Consider the following 17,297-nt stretch of genomic DNA (forward strand, 5'->3'; position numbering starts at 1 on the left):
GGCAGCCCGGAGGACGAATCAAACCAAACCACAACCATATACAGCGCTGGGTCATTATAATTTTTTAGCTGCATCGGTAAAAAAAAAAACGAAACCCAAAACCTCTGAGACACATCTGCTGTCTGAAATGTGGAATAATCATTCACATCCGACTGATCCTGCCTGTTAATAGTGCTGCTCCGGCTCTCACTTGATTTATTTCGAGGTATCAGCTGCGGGAGCTGCAGGAGCAGGCTACGCTCTGTTACAGGCCAGTGCATTGTGGATGTGTCGGTTTCTAGTGCGCATCATGGCACCTCCTGCTGCGGGTACGATCCCCGGTGCACCATTGACAATACCTAAGTTACTGTCAAACACACTAGTGCGGATTTGATTTGAATGATAAAGGATGAGGGGCGTTATTAAGGGATAAAATCAGCCACATATGACCTCCCCTCTTATTGTATATCTGCTTATAATGCTGCCAAGTAAAATTTCCTACCTCAGTGCCGACAGCTGACGTCCATCGCTGCCCGTAAAAGATTATTCCACTTTATAGTTTCGGATTCTAATAACCATCTAGTGATACTTCCTTTCTTCGGTTTAATCAGCATCCACGTTCGCTCCCTCACTCACTCCTCCTCCTCCTCTCTGCATCCACTGAGGTTTCTCCGCCCTGGATGACTGGAAGTCTGCGTCTCCTCCTGCGCTTCTCCCTCTTGAGCAGTAAACACGGCGACAGCTATACGCTCCCCTTGGTTCGCTTGTTTTTCCTGCTCCTTAATAAACCTCCTCCTCCTTTTCCATTCTCCTCTGAGGATGCGATCTGCGCACACTCAGGAATTTATACACGGCCTGTCTCACCTATAGTAAACACGACTGTGGAGCGGCAGAGGAGAGATGGGAGGGCTGCAGCTCCGGAGTCCTCCTATCAGAGGAGAAACGCACCGTGACGAGCTCGGTCCGGTGAGACACGGGACAACCTGCAGGTGAAACGGGTCTGTGAGGCGGCTGCTAGGCAGGGAGGTAGGGGGGTCAGCCGGTGAGTGAGGTGATCAAAATGATGTCATCCCCAAAGTATGCAGCATTTGACCGGACAGCGTCGTGTAAATCCCTTCAAACCCTATTAACGCCGGCTGTATGGAGTGTAATTGGTGCATAATCTGTGCGCAACTACCCCGTCTGCCACAGTGGGGACACGGAGGAAGGACGGCAGGTCGTTTTTTATTATTATCCTCTCCAATCTCTACTGACCCATTTCTCTCTGATTGGGAGAGTGGGACAGCACAGGGCCTAAATGGGACTTTCCCCAGGCGTGATTTGTTTCCCCCAGCGACTCTAATTAACCTGAATGAAATAAAATATCCCACTCGTTTAAACAACTGTCATCACAAATGTCATTCTGTGTTTGAAAATACCACCACACATCCTCATCTTCAAGGGTAACTAATAATTATTCAAGGTGCCTGCATTGCTGCCATTTTACATGAATAAATTATTATTTTTTTTATCTGGGTAGCTTAAAACTATGCACACAGGCTTACAAGACACAACAAAGTCATATAAACGATTTGGACAATACAATATTTGATGATATCGCAAAGTCTGTCGTGATACAATTTCGATTCCATTCAATTCAGGAGCCAGTAATCGATATGGGATGATGTCATATGCCCATTTAAAACAAGTTCCCCAACCTAAACGGCAGAAGAGGTCGTCCCGCCAGTTATGACACATAGGTATGTATTGCGGCTCGCGGTACAACGGCTCGTTCTAAGAATAGCACACACATAGCTACGGTCAGCGGTTGTAAAAAAGTTTCTGTGGATTCATGTTGTAAAACCACTGACCCAGGTTTAGGGCAAACAACATCCTGGTAGGGCGTTATAAAAGAGTTTAAACAGTACATAAATGTATGTAAGTGCCGAAAGTGAAGTAGTTACAAGGGTGACGTGACTATCGCAACTTATAAAGAAACCTAACCTTACATTCAAAAAACGCGATTCACATAACTTACATAAACAACCTACAATAACTTAAGTTAAAAATGGTTTACGTTTGTTTTCACAGGCGACACGGAACCAGGCTCTCCAGCGATCCAGACTAATGTATCGTTACACTGCGAACATAAATGAAATTCATAACGATGATGCGTATAGTGTATATATTCAAACAAAACTAAATATAATGAGAAGTCTTTATTCAATTTTAAGACCAAGACCATGTCCTTAACAAAATTCAGAAATCACTGGCAAAACAATTAGTCTAAAATACTAGAGAAATAACTTTTATTAATAATTATTTACCTTCCTAAAAATGCAATTTGTGCAATTTAACATATCAAAACTGAACAAAAATTTTTCTTTTATATTTTCAGGATTTTGTTGAGACATTTCACAGGAAATGCACACTAAATCATCACACTTTAAAGTTTTTTTTCTGAGATTCAAAACATACTGACTGCCTGCACGCGGCTCTCAATGTGGCTGTGGCTAGCCGCTAATGCTACTAACAGCGCGAGCATTAGCTGCGTTCCAAATCGCATACTTCTTCTTTTTACTAACATGCACGCCAGCCTGACTGACTACCAAAACAAAGCACAGAGAAGCTCAGAATGAAACACAAACTGAGGGGCGTGACTTTATTCTCTGGTCAGGACTACGCCTGTCACGATAATTACTATATTGAATTATCGTTCGATATATAAAAATAGACACAATCTTTTTTTCTGGACTCAAAATATTGTCGTTTACATGTGTGACTTTTTTTGCTTTTTTGTGTTGTGTTTAAAGTAATGCTACAAATGTTTGACAGGCAGTATGAATTGCCAAAAAAACCCTGTATTCCCCAAGCAGCCATTCCAACTGTTTATATGTTATTTAATAATAAAACAATATAATACATAATGATTATCTCATTGCAATGTTTTCTTAACAGAGTCTGAAGGTGTATTTTATTTGTTTTGGTTGTAGTTTATTTATTTGTTTTATTTATCTAGGATATTTTAATATTTCTTTTCCACATTTCAATTCCAATGTTTAATATTCTCAAGATTAAAAAAAGAATTGTTTTGGAAAAGGATGTACTTAAACACAAAACTAAAACATCATCGATACAATACTATCATATATTGTGATAGTATCAGGGAAAATATATCGTCCTAAAGAATGTTATCGTGACAGGCCTAGTCAGGACACTATTACTCAATTATATCTTTACATAACCAATATTTGTTGGCTGCTTTATTAATGTTCTGAATGTCATATATAGCACTTTCTATGTGCAACACTATACAAAATGGGACTTATTCTCTTCTGCCAAATTACACAGCTCACATATTACAGTGAGGGAAATCCTGCCTGGTGAATGGATGCCAGTGTAACTCTGCAGGCCAACTGGGAGATCATGAAATCACTGTAAACACCGGAGAATCTTCCAAGAGTCAAAGTATTTGGCTGGTGCCGATGAAGATGTGCGTTCGTGGAACAGCTGGGGATCCCATGTCTGAGCTGTGTATTTACTGTGGCAGTCTAAATAGTTGTAGCTACGTGACCCTTTTTGAGCGTTAAATCCAAATCCAGACCTTATCTCCCAGATTAAGCTTGTGTTAGGCTTAAACCCCTAACGATGACCTCATCGCTCTGCTGGCAGACAGCGGGGGAAACCCCAACTAGTGCGCAGCCCAACCATGTGAGACCGACAAACCTGCACAGTGCACAAGTTATCCACCCCCTCCTCTTCTCTCTGCAGAGCTTTATGAAATCCTGATGAAAAACATCACTGCTGAGTTTTATACCCTGAAATTACAGTTAGAATAAACTGATTGCTTCTGTTTTCTTTTATTCATCTATTCACCAGAGTCCCTCTCCACCTTGCCAAATAAAAATAAGATTTTCTGAGTACTTTGGTTTGTTTCTTGCTGTGATGGAGCATGCAAAGGCACCATAACGAGTATTTTTTAAACAACTTAATAATAATCCAACAAGGTGAAACAGAGAGGAACAGCAAAATTGCTTTTTGCATGTAATTAAATGTTTAAGTGCCTTTTCTTTGCAAGTTATTCTAACAACTGGTCACTGCCAGAGAATTGCTGCATTTCCAAAACTGTTCTTGTCAGCAGATCTGATACTTGTATTTCAATTTCACAATCGAATGGGAAATTTACTTCAAGTTCCCAAATGAATATGCGAGGAGCCCTTGCCTTCCAAAAATGTGGTTTATGAAAGTTTAAATTGGTTTTAATATCACATGAAATAGAAATAGTGGGCAAAAAAATCAGCTGCTTTAATCATTCTTGCTGTTTTATGCCATCCATATAAAGAATTCTGTCTTAAGGCGGTCTGAATGGAGAAGCACATCCTCTGTTCTATTTCTATCTTTTTTTCTAAAACTTTCTTCATGATTTATTTATCAGTGCTTGTAGTTGCAGGATGGCTCCTCGTCAGGGATGTTCAGTCCTCCGAGGGTCCGTGCTTTCTGCCTCTGATGTCCACCAACACAGTTTCTGCTTTGGTTGTGGTTACTCCAGCAGAAACGAGCACAGAATGAACGCCGCGGGGTATCACTCCCCATCAGATAAAAACCTCAAATCTACAAAGTGACAGCTTTTTTTAAGGAATATATTCAGTGGGACTCCCATTCATTCTCAGAGATTGCACAGTGGATTCAGAATGAGTTATGTTCTGTCACGTTAAATGCCTGACACTTACATGCAAAGACCATCTTGGTATGTTACAGTCGAGCTATTATGCTCATTTTCAGGTTCAGTACTAGCATTTCGGGTTTCTACTAAAACATGTTTACTTGCTTTATTGTTTAAAATGTTAAAAATCTTAATATTTCTCATACTACCCATGGCTGCTGAACACAAAAAAAGCCCATTCTGCTTAGATTGCTTAGCATTTCAAGGGCATCTTGCAGGGGCGTTTCCATTTGGGTAAAACTGCTGCAAAAGTTTCAGGCCACGCACTCTCAAATGGCCGCTCACTTGGCATGTCTCCATTACAAAAAAAGGCCCCAGAGGGATTTAGAGACTCTGGAGGTGACGTATGGTTTTTGCAATTGCTTATCGTCATTCTCGACAGGACACCTCTAGCTGCAAACAAGCGTGATTATGACTTTTCTATTATGAATTTTTTGATCCGTGAAGGTTTTGTGTTTGTAAAACTTTCCTCCAGCTGAGAAAAGTGATTAAAAAATCTGTGATGTCATTGCAATGTAAAGCAGGAAGTTGCAGACGGGCTGAGTGGGGGAAACACTACTACGTTATTCAGTGGGCTAAACCTGGAAGCCAGAAAACTTTTTTGGCATCATGTGCCAGATGAGCAATTTTCACTGGACAGAAAAACTTCTATCTTTGAGTCCAGAATCCAGTTCTTACAATTATATTATTATACTTATTATAATACATCCATTTCTCTGTTCCACGGTCATTGAAGCCACAGGAATGACCAAAAGCCAAAAACTACACAATCAAACATGTTCCAGCAGGAATGTGATCTAAAATTGGGGAGAAATTACAACACCAGCAACACAGATTACAGGTTTCATTGATGTTGCCATGTATGTACATGTAGCAGTGTTATAAAATGTAATATAAAAACTGCAGTACCGTGGCTGGTGCAAATGATCATAAATAGAAATCTGTCATGCGCTTGTGTCAGTTTGAGTTGACAATAGAAAAAAAAAAGTTGAAAACAGAAGTTTTGCAGAAGAGATGAAGTTTTTGCTTATAAGAATTAGTTTCACAAATGTTTACCAAATTATTCAACAATTTTCAATGTGAACATCCAACATTGTAATATTACACGTATGACAGAATACAAATAAAAGTAAAATATGTGCCCTTTATGCACGATTAGAACCGCAAAGCTTTAATCGCACTACTGAAGGGATGACTGTACAACACTCTGTGGTGTCCAACCGAATGGCTGATGTAAAATGCTGCATTGTTTGGCAACATGCCTCATAATCTGTAGGAGGGAATTAACAGAAGCCTGCAGTGAAGGATGTCAAGAGGAATGCCATGTGTGTGCACATGCCTGTGTTTGACTGTGAGTGTACAGTATGTTGTGAAAGGCCTGGTGCCAAATGGTCACAGATTGTCTCAGTCCTGTTAGAGGGGAAGGTAGAGGTGTGTGTGTGTGTGTGTGTATGTGTGTGTGTGTGCGCTGTTTAGTGTAGGGAATGAGGGGGAGGGCAGCGTGTGGCTCTTTGTAGAGCCTATTTATGGATCCTCATCGAGAGCCCCTTGTGTGACTCATTGTCACTTTCACTCACACACACTGCTGAATAGGTGGCCAATCAACAAATTCACTCAACTCTTTTCCTGAAGGGAACGTGAACAAAAGGAGCAAAGATAATTGGCACTCTGCTGCAACATCATATTGACTGAAAAGCAACAGCAGACTACCAGATACATTCTTTCAGATATCAGATGAAAGAAGGTACCTCATCGTTTCTACATCAGTCAGAGCTTATACATGTCTACATCAGTGATCCCTTCCTGTCTGTCTGTCGGGGGGGTGTGAGAGCTGATATTGGACGGTGTTGTCATCAATCAGGGTGCCGCTACTGATGGGTTTCATTAAGCTTGGCGCCAACCAGTATCGGTGGGCGGGCAAAGGGAGTTGGTGGGGTGGGAGGATTCTCCATTTCAACAAGATGATCTCACCTCCTGTCTGCAACTCAGGAAGAAGAGTTTTCATTCATAAAGTTCCTCCATTCACACACATGCATGCTCAGGCGCGTGCACATGCATACACAAACAATATAGCGCATCTCCCAACGGGACGATGGGGAAACAATCGAGCCAATGAGGCAATATTTAGGTGAGATCATTGCCGGACGCCAAGGTTCCGATTTCCGTTTTTAAAAACTCTATCAAGGATGTTTGACGCCTTTTATTAATCCACCTCGCCTCCATTACAGCATCACATATTCAAGAGCGGGAAGAAGATGTCAGAAAACTGACCGGAAACACCACTTCAAGGTAAACAAACATCTTTAGTCATTTACAGTTTCTACGAATGAGGCAAAACCTGCATTAGCGGATTTTCTGTGCGCTTTGGGGCAGTGGAAACGAGCTCTCAATACAACACACTCATATTATCAAATTTTGAGATGATATGTTGAAGATCAGGTGCAATTCTGGCCACCTAATTCATCAAAAACAAACATTCCCTATCATTTTTGCTCTGTTCTGGTTTACACCAGCTCCTGAGGGAAATATCTGATTCATTAGCTGCTAAATGCTCCACTGTGGTCACCAGTTGGTCATTAACTGACTGCTGTTTGATGCTGAGCAGGTACAGTACAGTGGGGTTTTTGTAGAGCTTTTTCACTGAAAACAGCTGCTGGCTGTAGCTGAAAATTTTAACATGTCCTGGACAGAATAGATTTTTTTGCCAGTGACTCCCAAAATAACATATATAACTGTTCTATTAAAGTTGTTAATGGTTGCACAGCCACAGTCCATATGTGTAAACAGAACCACTTGGTTAGGTTTAGGATAATATCATGGTTTAGGTTCCGTTATACAGTTCACCACTAATGTAGATATGAAGGTTATAAGGTTGGGTTGGTCCAACAAACTGACACATCACAATGTCCACAGTAAAACATGTATGTTATATATATTATATGTTTTTTTTCCCCCTTTTTAAGCCGTATTAACCGTCCATCCTCACCTACTCACCCGGTCTTTCTGAGGCTACTTTTCTTCCCTGTTAGTGGTGCATGGGTCAGGGTGTTTATATATGCACCCAGTCAACCCATTATAAGAGCCAGTTTGTAAAAATATGTGTTAAACAACAACTGGACTCATTCCGTAAACCAACACCTGACTTCTTCCTTCCTTTCCTCCCGTCAAATCTACTACGGCCACTAGAGGTCGCCGCCTTATAACAATCATAACAACAGGTTGTAAATCGCTGCATATTCAGATGACCTCTACAGCTGTTCTTTGGTCTGGTAAATGATATCGACAAGAGCGGTTAGAATGAAAGAAACTGGTGTTTGTGGACCTGAAAACCCAAAGCTGAGAGTCAATTAACTTCAGAGTTGTGGTTTTATCACTATGAGCGAAACCCTTTCACATACAAGTATTCATGTGATTCACCGTCAATATGAAAATATTGACTTTTACTTTTCCACTCTGTTGTTGACAATAACAAGATGTGACCCAGACAAATGAAGAACCATATTGACTCATTCCAGCGTGCTCTAAAATATGCAAATCCAACATTTAGATCAAGCGCTGCTTTGATCTTCCGGGGAGATTAGCGATACGTCTGATTCCCCTTTGAAACCTCCGAGAGGCGAGCAGCCGGCCCGGGCCGCCTGCTGAGGAGAGCCTCTGGCAGCGTTCGGGCAGGAGAGGGTTAATAACAATAAAGGGGAGGTTGGAGAAGCCTTCCTGAAAGTCACATGGTTTGTGCCGGGAAGTGGGGGTGGAGGAGAGGAGGGGGTGGGGATGAGTGAGGTGGGGGGGGCGGGGGAGGAGTCTGGAGCGTGTTGCCGTAGAAACAGAATCCTCAGTTGGCCGGCGTGAAGTCAGAGGCGTAATATTAGGCGGTGACTGCAGCGAGATACTGCTGGTGGTGTGAGGTGGGTGGATGGGTGGGGAAAGGGACGGGGAGGGGAGTTTGGGAGGAGGGTGACTCACACTGGAGGACGCACTCTGCATTCTAATGGACGGACACACATGTGGACACACACACACACACACCTACATCCTCTCCTGTCCCTATACCAAGCTCCCGTTTCTCTCCACTGTGCATCTACAACTGTACGGCACAGCTCAGCATCATCCTGCACCACTCTACATCACAACGTATAATTAATTCATTATGTCAATGGAAGATCCATTAGTGTTTGTCTTGATGGCTTCACTTGCACGCGTTGATAAAGGGCATCTATTAGAGGGAACCAAATGCTTAGACAGCCAAGTAAACTATAGCCATGTAATTGGCGGCGGTATAATTGCACAGCACACGTAGCAATTAAAGCGATAATATGTGTAAACCATGCTCAAGATTATCACTGGATTAACTACACTTCCAAAATGCCCCTGAGTGTAGAGGATCACCAGCTGTTACAGGGGAAGAGTTAATAATTATGCAGACGATTGTTTTTGTCTTTTGTTTTGAGGGTTCTTTTCTTTTGGCTGCAGGGAGATCAGTTTGTATCCCATTAGATCTGTTGAGGGGGAAGCACTCCCTGTTAATGAACTTTCTCTCTCAGGGTGCGGGACAGGAAGCAGCGACATTAAACAGAGATTTTCAAAAATGCACATTTGAGATGCCTCAGGGTTGACAACAAGAGCCAGTGCACTTTACGGTGAGAATACACTGTGTTTATGGATTCTCTTGATTAATGTGATGCAGGTATCTAGTATTTCATCTTATACTATGGTATAACATAATAACTGTGAATCTTAAATAATAAAGTAATAAAAGGCTGGAATCATTTTGTTCATTTTATGCTCGTGAATTATTAATGTCGTAATAATAATGGAAGCATATAAATTTACATCATCCTTTGTTTATATTTCTTTTTACTTGAGGGGAGACTTGGTTATGTCAAATGATTGAACTTTTATAAAAATAAAGAAAAATTATTTTTAAAATGTGTGTGATTAAATGCTCAATTTGCAGTTTTCTGCAGCTAGAAGTCTCTCAGTCCACTGACAGGTGACAACATGAACTGCACCTTGATTAAAATAACAGATTTCTCTGGGTTTGAAATTAGCTGGAAACGAACAGGTAATGTACATAACAAAACAAAACATACGTCGGTTGTTTTTAGACATGTTCAATGTTGAAAACTTGCATTTTAACACTTGTTTGCACTACTATTTAAAAAAATGGTCTTGGTTGTTTGTTTGTATTTTTAATCTTTATTCTATTTAATTTTTATTTTTCTATTTTCATTACCTCGATCTGTTTTTACTCTGGACTTGTGCTGCTGCAACACCCGAATTTCCCCCATGGGGGATCAATAAAGGAATATCTTATGTTATCTTATCTTATATTATACCTTTAACATAATCCATCACCAGTGATGGGAAATTAATGTACTGCTTGAACACAAATCACGACAAGCTTTGAACATTATTTGACTATGTCACTTGATTTTTTTTAATGTTATTTATGTTTCCGCACAAAACCATAATTGTCATATTTTTCTTTTCCACTTTACCATTTCCCATCCACAACCCAGACACCATCCCTCCCGCTGTTCCCTGCAGCCACTGCAGTGTTATAACTCAGGGGAATGTGACGTACACTGGCCCTATAGCGAATAATTGACTTTTTGATTGAACGCTGCTTTGCTCTTCCTTTTAAGGAAAGCCAGGGCAGGTTCATTTCCCATCAGCGCTGCGTGTAAAACTGGAAGCAGCAGGGAAAATCACAAGCAGTGTGACGTTTTCTCGGTCACCACCCACAACTGTATCTCCTGGTTCGGGGCGAGCCAATTGAGGGGCTGGCTGTCTGTGGGATACGCTGCAGACTGGTCAGCGCTGAAGGAGGCTGGCTGATGAACATTATCTTCAGGCTTGTTTATTTCAGTTTGCCTGTGACTATGACTCATTCAATTTTTGGGAAAAAGGGGGCAGCTCAAGCACCCCTGAAGGCAAAACAAAAAAAATGGATATCTCCTGATTCTTAAGAGCGAGTCAACCAACTGTGATCCTCCCCTGTCTCAGATTATTCTATTTCAAGGATGCCTGAACACAAAACAAAACAAAATCTATTTCTATGTTTGAATAAATGTTGTTATTAGTCATATATGTTTGAAGTTATGTATACATTTGGTGCCTTCTTGACAAATGTTTAAAAGGTATGATATTCAACTTTTCCACATTAAAATATCTTGAGTTTAAATGTGTTTTGTTGTGAACTTATCTTCATTTTAATGAAGGCAATTTTCCTTTTTATTTGGTCCCCGTCAATGGCGTCTTATCCTCTCTTCATTTTTTTAATGAGTATGTACCAGTGTAAGCCACATTTTTATGACACACTTTATAGATCTTGGTCATTTTTAACTATATATTTTAACCAGATTTAAGTCATTTCACATCTAGATCTTAAACTATCAAAAATAAAACAAACTGAGCAACTGTTAGCGGCATCTGAACAGTGTGTTTTACTTTACTTTTAATGTGAAACTGCTAAATTGAGTGTTTTTACTGGTTTTTGTTATCTCTGTTTAGAGAGGTGCAGACATTTGCCTTTTTTATTTACCTCCTGAATTATGTTATTGTCTTTATTGATAGACCTCGAGTTGCAGAAAACGACATACTATTATATGGTAATTTGTGTTTCCCTTCATTTCTGCAGAGTGCTATTGTACTGTTATGATTCTATTGTACAGCTGTGTTATTGTATATTTTGTTTGTACTTCGTACTGTGCAATCTTGGTCTCCAGTCAATTTTTTTCCTTGTCACCCCTCACATTTATCTTTTCTTGATCCTGAATCTTCTTCTGTTCCCTCACATGTCTGTTTTATTCTCTAATCTCTGTGCTGCTTGTGTCCACCAATGTTCTGTCAACACACAACTCTCTACAGATGAGATGATCCTATCCCCATTTTACTAATATATTCAGAATAATAAGAGGAAGTGGCATTGTTTTCTAAATTTGTATTCTGGAGGAATACCAGCCGCCAATTATACAGAGTTATGCTAATTATCCACTTGACTGGATCACATATTACTTGTATTAAGAGTCATTAATTCAGCTGCAGTAAAGAGGCCAATTATCATTTGTTACAAAACTGTGGTGGAAGTGATGGGACATGAAGAATAGAAGATATAAATGACAAGTACAAAGGGCTCTTGTTGCCTCAAAAACAAGAAACCAACATCAAAGACACATCCAGAGAGAAACATCAGGTCAGCCTGTTGTCTCAGAGCAGAGCACTGTCCATGGTGCTGATCAGGGCAGTAAGGCCATCATGGCAAATGCAAAAAGTGCTTGATTTATGCATTTATTTAACCTGCTAATTCAACCCTATGATTGGGATTAATGAGATGCTGAAAATGGTTTGAAGTTGGAATAAATTCTAGATTGTTTAACATTAGATTTAAATGACAAATTCATTAAAAATGAACAATTTATTTTGTCAAAACCTCAATTAAATGTTTTTTTAAACACATGCTCCAATAAAGTTAAATTATCTTGATAATTATTATATTGAAAGGGATAATATTACTTGAAGTTATTTCTTGATTTTAACATTAATGTGATGAATGATTTGGTTTTAACCATGTTAAGATGCAATCAAAACACATTGTCTGTTTTTCATTTTACAGAAATAGTCTTTTAAGGACTAATACAAGACTAAAATGTGAAACAACTTGTGTAGTAGGCTACACTGTGGCCCTGAGACAAAAAAAACCTGCCAAACCTTTAAAAAACAACACATATCTATGATTTGTGCTGAGAAAATCAAGGCTAGATGTTATTACAAGAAGATGGTGCGTCCTTTTTCAGAGAAACCCGACACCCCCTGAGTTAAATGGAAGCCCCCTTAAATCAATGTTTATCGATTTAATTAAGCTGAAATGAAGAGTTGTCAACGTGCCTAGTGAGCTGGTGAGGATGCAGCCAAGGCCAAGGCGCTCAGCAGACTGGTTGACCTACAGCGCCCCCTGGCTGCTAGAAATTAAACTCACACCGCATCAAATATTTTACGACTGGATTTAATGATTCAAACCGTGTGGCCTTAAAAAGACTCTCCATTGTTCCGTAGACAGAATCTCTAAAAAAACGCACGTGTCTGTGAAATGTGTGCAAACAGTATCAGGCTGGTGCATGATCACACTGAGCAGGATTCCCATTCAAGCATCGCAGGGATGATGAGGGATCATGTCCTGCAGATAAACACATTCTGCAATCATAAGAAGAAAAACCTACCTTCAGCAGGCTCGGTACCGGATGCAGTGACACGCCGATCTGTTTGGTTTCCAGCGCCGGGTCCCTTTGTAGATCAAAACAAGAGAGTTTTCCATGCGAGAAAACACAGAAAGCGATGATGCCTCTCCTCAGCCTGACTACTACAGAGGTCCCATCTGGCTAATTACCTTGTCAATAAACCTTGAAAGTAATACCGCGAGAACGAGAGTTGGTGGTGAGAGCTGAGTCTGACCCTCCTTATTGATTCCAGCCTTTAAACTTACTCATAACTATTATACCACTATTTTTTTTTTTTTGCATAGCCTGCCTGAGAACCTTTTTAATCACAGTTTATATTCTGCTTTAGAGGTGCATATTATGAAACAAATGTGCAGTTAATTAAATTAAATTAAATTAATTGCTACGGGGAACATGAAGCCTTTGGGACCCCTGAGGTTCTGCAGCCCTGGAGCTACTCCACTACATTTTGTAGGGAAATATTGTAATTTTTAACTCATAACTACATTTATTTGATAGCCTTACTTACTTTGCAAATATAGATTAATACAATATGATGATATTTAATTAAAAGGTAAGCCCACAGCAGTATTTCAAGTATTTAAATAAACATATATCAAGTATTATTTAAAATTAACCTCACGTTTACCAGCTGCAACAGTAATGTACACAAACATTAATCAATATAATAAACCAATAATATATGATTCCCAAAATGCCCAAGCAGCATTGTAATATTTTGGTGCTTTACGTATATTTTAATGCTAATAAATTTGCAATTTTATTAAAGTAGCATTTGAATTAAAAGTTTATAGCAGTGTAGCTGTAGCCTCCACTGTTGTATTGCTACTCCATGTATGAAGGTTTGAAAGGATTGTTTCATTGCCTTCAACGCCCTCTGCTGTCTGTTAATGATATATAATTAAAAGGTAAGCACAGCATTTAAAGTCTCAATAAAAATAAATAGGTCTTTCTTTAAAGTAGCCCAACCTTTGCCAGTTGCAACAGTAACGTACCTTTGAATCGTTCAATAAACCAGTGATATAACATTACTTAAAGGGCCCATTCGCCACAGTAAGTACCTTTACTTCTGGTACTTTAAGTATATGTTGATGCACTTGAACTTAAGTAACATTTTGAATGAAAACTTGTACTTGTAACAGTATTTTTTACACAGTATTATTGCTTCTTTTACTCAAATACAACTTAATTCAGTTTTGTTTTGTTTGTTTTTTATTTTAAGAAGTAGTATTTTTGTAGTATATTTTGATAGTAATACTTTTGCAGTTTTACTTAAGAACCATTTTCAATGAAAACCTTTACTTGTGACGGAATTATTATTATTATTATTATTATTTTACATCTTTAGCCAAGTTGAACTTAATTTAGTTTGTTTTTATTGTCAAATGTATTCAGTTTTATTTTGTAATTCTACGTAGCTATACAGACTATGAAATCATGTTCAATGTGCTCATATTTAGTCTATAGTTGAACAGTAGTTAAACAGTTGAAAAATGTAAATAGTGAACTATTGAAATGTTACAATGTATAACAGAAACATCTATCCATGTATTAGGATTTTATGTTTTTTTTCCAGTACCTTTATCGCCCTCTGCTGTCAACATACAAACACTATCTAATAAACGACTGAATTATTACACTTTGTATCAAATCTATTTTATACATAACATTGTATTTTCTTCTGTTTAAATTCATTGCTATATTAATGTCACATCGTATATACATATATATATATACATATATATATATATATATATATATATATATATATATATTACATGGATCATTTAGACATATCTGTAAATATCATATTCATTGTGCAAAGGGGAGAAATTCTAAGCCTTCCTTCTCTGGTTTTATTAATGAATTTGCTTTTCTTATCCCTCAAAAAGATAAAAAGCAAATATGCCATTTAATTAAGTCTGGACTTTGCCCTACTCCTGATGTTCTGAATTATAACTTATTTTTATTTTATTATTTTACTGTTCCGTTTTTTTTTTGTACTAAATGCCTGATAATATGTGTCTTTTTGTTTCTTGAGTCCCCACATCCCCCTTTTTTTGCACTTGTATTGTACACAATTTTCATTAGTATTTTTACTATTATTATTCTCGTTGAGAGTTTGTATTTTCAATTGTTCAATAAAAAAAAAAGAAAAAAAAAAAAGAAACGGACGCACCATTTCCGGTCCGGCAGCCAAATCCGTCCGTCACCAGCGTGTTTCAATCTATGGTTTTAATGTGGTGTTCCCGCCTGATAGTTCTTACAAATTTAACAAAACTAATACACTCAAGCAAACCAGCCAGTGTTTCACGGTTGTTAGCTGACTTCCGCTGTGTGCTCCCGGTGAACGTTACCCGCTCAGCAGCTCGATACATGTCAAGTGAAGCGAAGAGGCTCCGCACCGACAACAACATGCCCGGTAAAAAGATCGGAACTCATAACGGCACCTTCCACTGCGACGAAGTGCTCGCGTGCTTCTTCCTCCGACAGCTACCTGAGTACCAGGTGAGTGTGATACTCTCTATAACAGCAGGTTATAGAGGTGATGGAGGCCTGTGTTGTTCCTTTAACCGCTGCTGTTTAAGTTTCAGTCTGTGTCGACAGTTCTTATAAACCGTGTTGATAAACCCGCTCTTTTAAAAGGGGTTCTAAAGTCTGCATTGGCTGATTTTTTATTTTTTATTTTTATTTTAAATTTTGTGTTTCTGTCACACATCTCTTGTAATACTATAACACGCCACTCGGGGGTGCTGTTGTACAGAGAGATGGAGCTCCCAGAAGGATAATTTCGTCACCCTGTTAAAATATTCGTCTAACTCATTTTTTCAAGTTTTGCAGGAAACACAAAAAAATTCACCAAAAGTGTAACATATGACATTTAATGATCATTTCACTCAAAAAAGGATGTAAAAAAGGATGGCTATTGGCATAGTAATAACACTGAGTGTAAATTATGTAACTGAAGAGAAATAAATGACTTAGGCAATTTTTTTAACATGCCTTTGTGACTTAAGCGAGATATGGCAACACTTTATTTTGAAGAATCACATGATCAGATCATCTGAGGATGTAGTAGATTTTACCATAGGTGGCCGGCGTCATGAGGAGATGATTTAGGCCAAAAAAAAAAAGACATTAAAGAAACTAGAACACTGTTTTTCTGATGCTTTCAACATTTTGTCTCCAGTAATGTAAATGCAGCTACATGTTCATTTATGATGGGTGAGAAGCAGACAAAACCATTATTATTCATCTGAATCAACCAACACACAGATAATGTATTGTTTACATTTAATAGTTTGGGCCCCAAAAGAAGAATTGTTAAAAGATTAAATAGTTGATGTTCCCACACTGTTGGAACAATCTCCCATGTTTCTTGATTTTTAATATATTATCCAGTCCAGAAAAGGGGAAATGACCCTGAGTTATTATACAACAGCAGTTAAAATTGGGCTTTAAATATTCTTGGAGTCTGTTTTTCTTTGGGCCCTCTGCAGTCCGCTCAGCTATGAAAAGGTTTAATCTGCGGTTTGTCAGTCCATAGTATGTTCATCTGATATCTCCCAATCCATTTCCAACTGAGCCTACACCCGACTAAGCTTTTATTTCTATTGTGAAGTTTTCAGAAAAGCTTTGCTAAAGCATCATGCTTGTTATTTCCAGCACGTTATAGGCATTATTGTGCATGTGACACTGAAACAGAAACGCGTTAATATGTAAATCTGCACATGCTTTCATGCAAAGCTTCCAGTTTCTTTTATATAACATATTTGTAAAAAGGGCTTTTTACAACCTAAAAGCATGAAAGGCCATTCAAAATGTGACTGTAAGGAATCAAGCTTTTGTGACAGGCAATTCCAAACTTTTGAGCAGTAGAGTATGTGTACAGAAATTACAGATTGGAGCTGTAAACCTTAAATACTTGTAAAGTATTGGGGTCACACTCTTGTTATAATTACCAGTCTTTGTAGAATTCATCTAGATGCATTTGGCTCATGGATTAAAAAGGGTTTAGAAACCCGAAATGAGGCCTTTATATAAAATCCAGATGTCAGATTCTTGATGATAGACGATTGCATTTCTAGAAAAAACTTCTGTTCATTGCACAGGATTCTGAGATCATTCGGACCAGGGACCCGGCACAGCTGGCAGAGTGTGACATCGTGGTAGACGTGGGAGGAGAGTTTGACCCAAAGAAGCATCGCTATGACCATCATCAGAGGTACGACTGCGGCAGTAAGCTGCTGCAAAGAGATTAAGTTTATAAAGTTTTCGATTTCACCAGTTTGAAATATCAGAATCAGAATTACTTTAATAATCCCCAGGGGCGAGTTGCTTTCGTCACAGAGACTCCAGTGCGAAAATATGAGGAATCA

General features: G+C 38.8%; 2 protein-coding genes across 4 annotated transcripts in view; one reads left to right on the forward strand and one right to left on the reverse strand.

The window, feature by feature from the left end:
- Positions 1 to 15,211, reverse strand: part of LOC131964434 (mitogen-activated protein kinase kinase kinase 12-like) — a 39,730-nt gene extending 24,519 nt beyond the window's left edge. For 2 of the 3 annotated variants that reach the window (XM_059328425.1, XM_059328423.1), the window contains exons 1-2: positions 15,098 to 15,211; positions 12,901 to 12,964 (exon numbers count right to left, since the gene is read on the reverse strand). The gene's annotated coding sequence lies outside the window, so the exon portion shown is untranslated. Of the gene's footprint in view, positions 1 to 12,900; positions 13,061 to 15,097 lie in introns of those variants that run through there. The other variant, XM_059328424.1, reaches the window with a different exon arrangement.
- Positions 15,105 to 17,297, forward strand: part of myg1 (myg1 exonuclease) — a 31,772-nt gene continuing 29,579 nt past the window's right edge. Inside the window, exons 1-2 of the mRNA XM_059328426.1 lie at positions 15,105 to 15,426; positions 17,031 to 17,143. Of these exons, the coding sequence (XP_059184409.1) occupies positions 15,148 to 15,426; positions 17,031 to 17,143 (392 nt within the window). The 5' untranslated portion in view covers positions 15,105 to 15,147. The remainder of the gene's footprint in view (positions 15,427 to 17,030; positions 17,144 to 17,297) is intronic.

This window comes from Centropristis striata, chromosome 3 (genome assembly GCF_030273125.1).
Source record: "Centropristis striata isolate RG_2023a ecotype Rhode Island chromosome 3, C.striata_1.0, whole genome shotgun sequence".
Classification (NCBI taxonomy): domain Eukaryota; kingdom Metazoa; phylum Chordata; class Actinopteri; order Perciformes; family Serranidae; genus Centropristis; species Centropristis striata.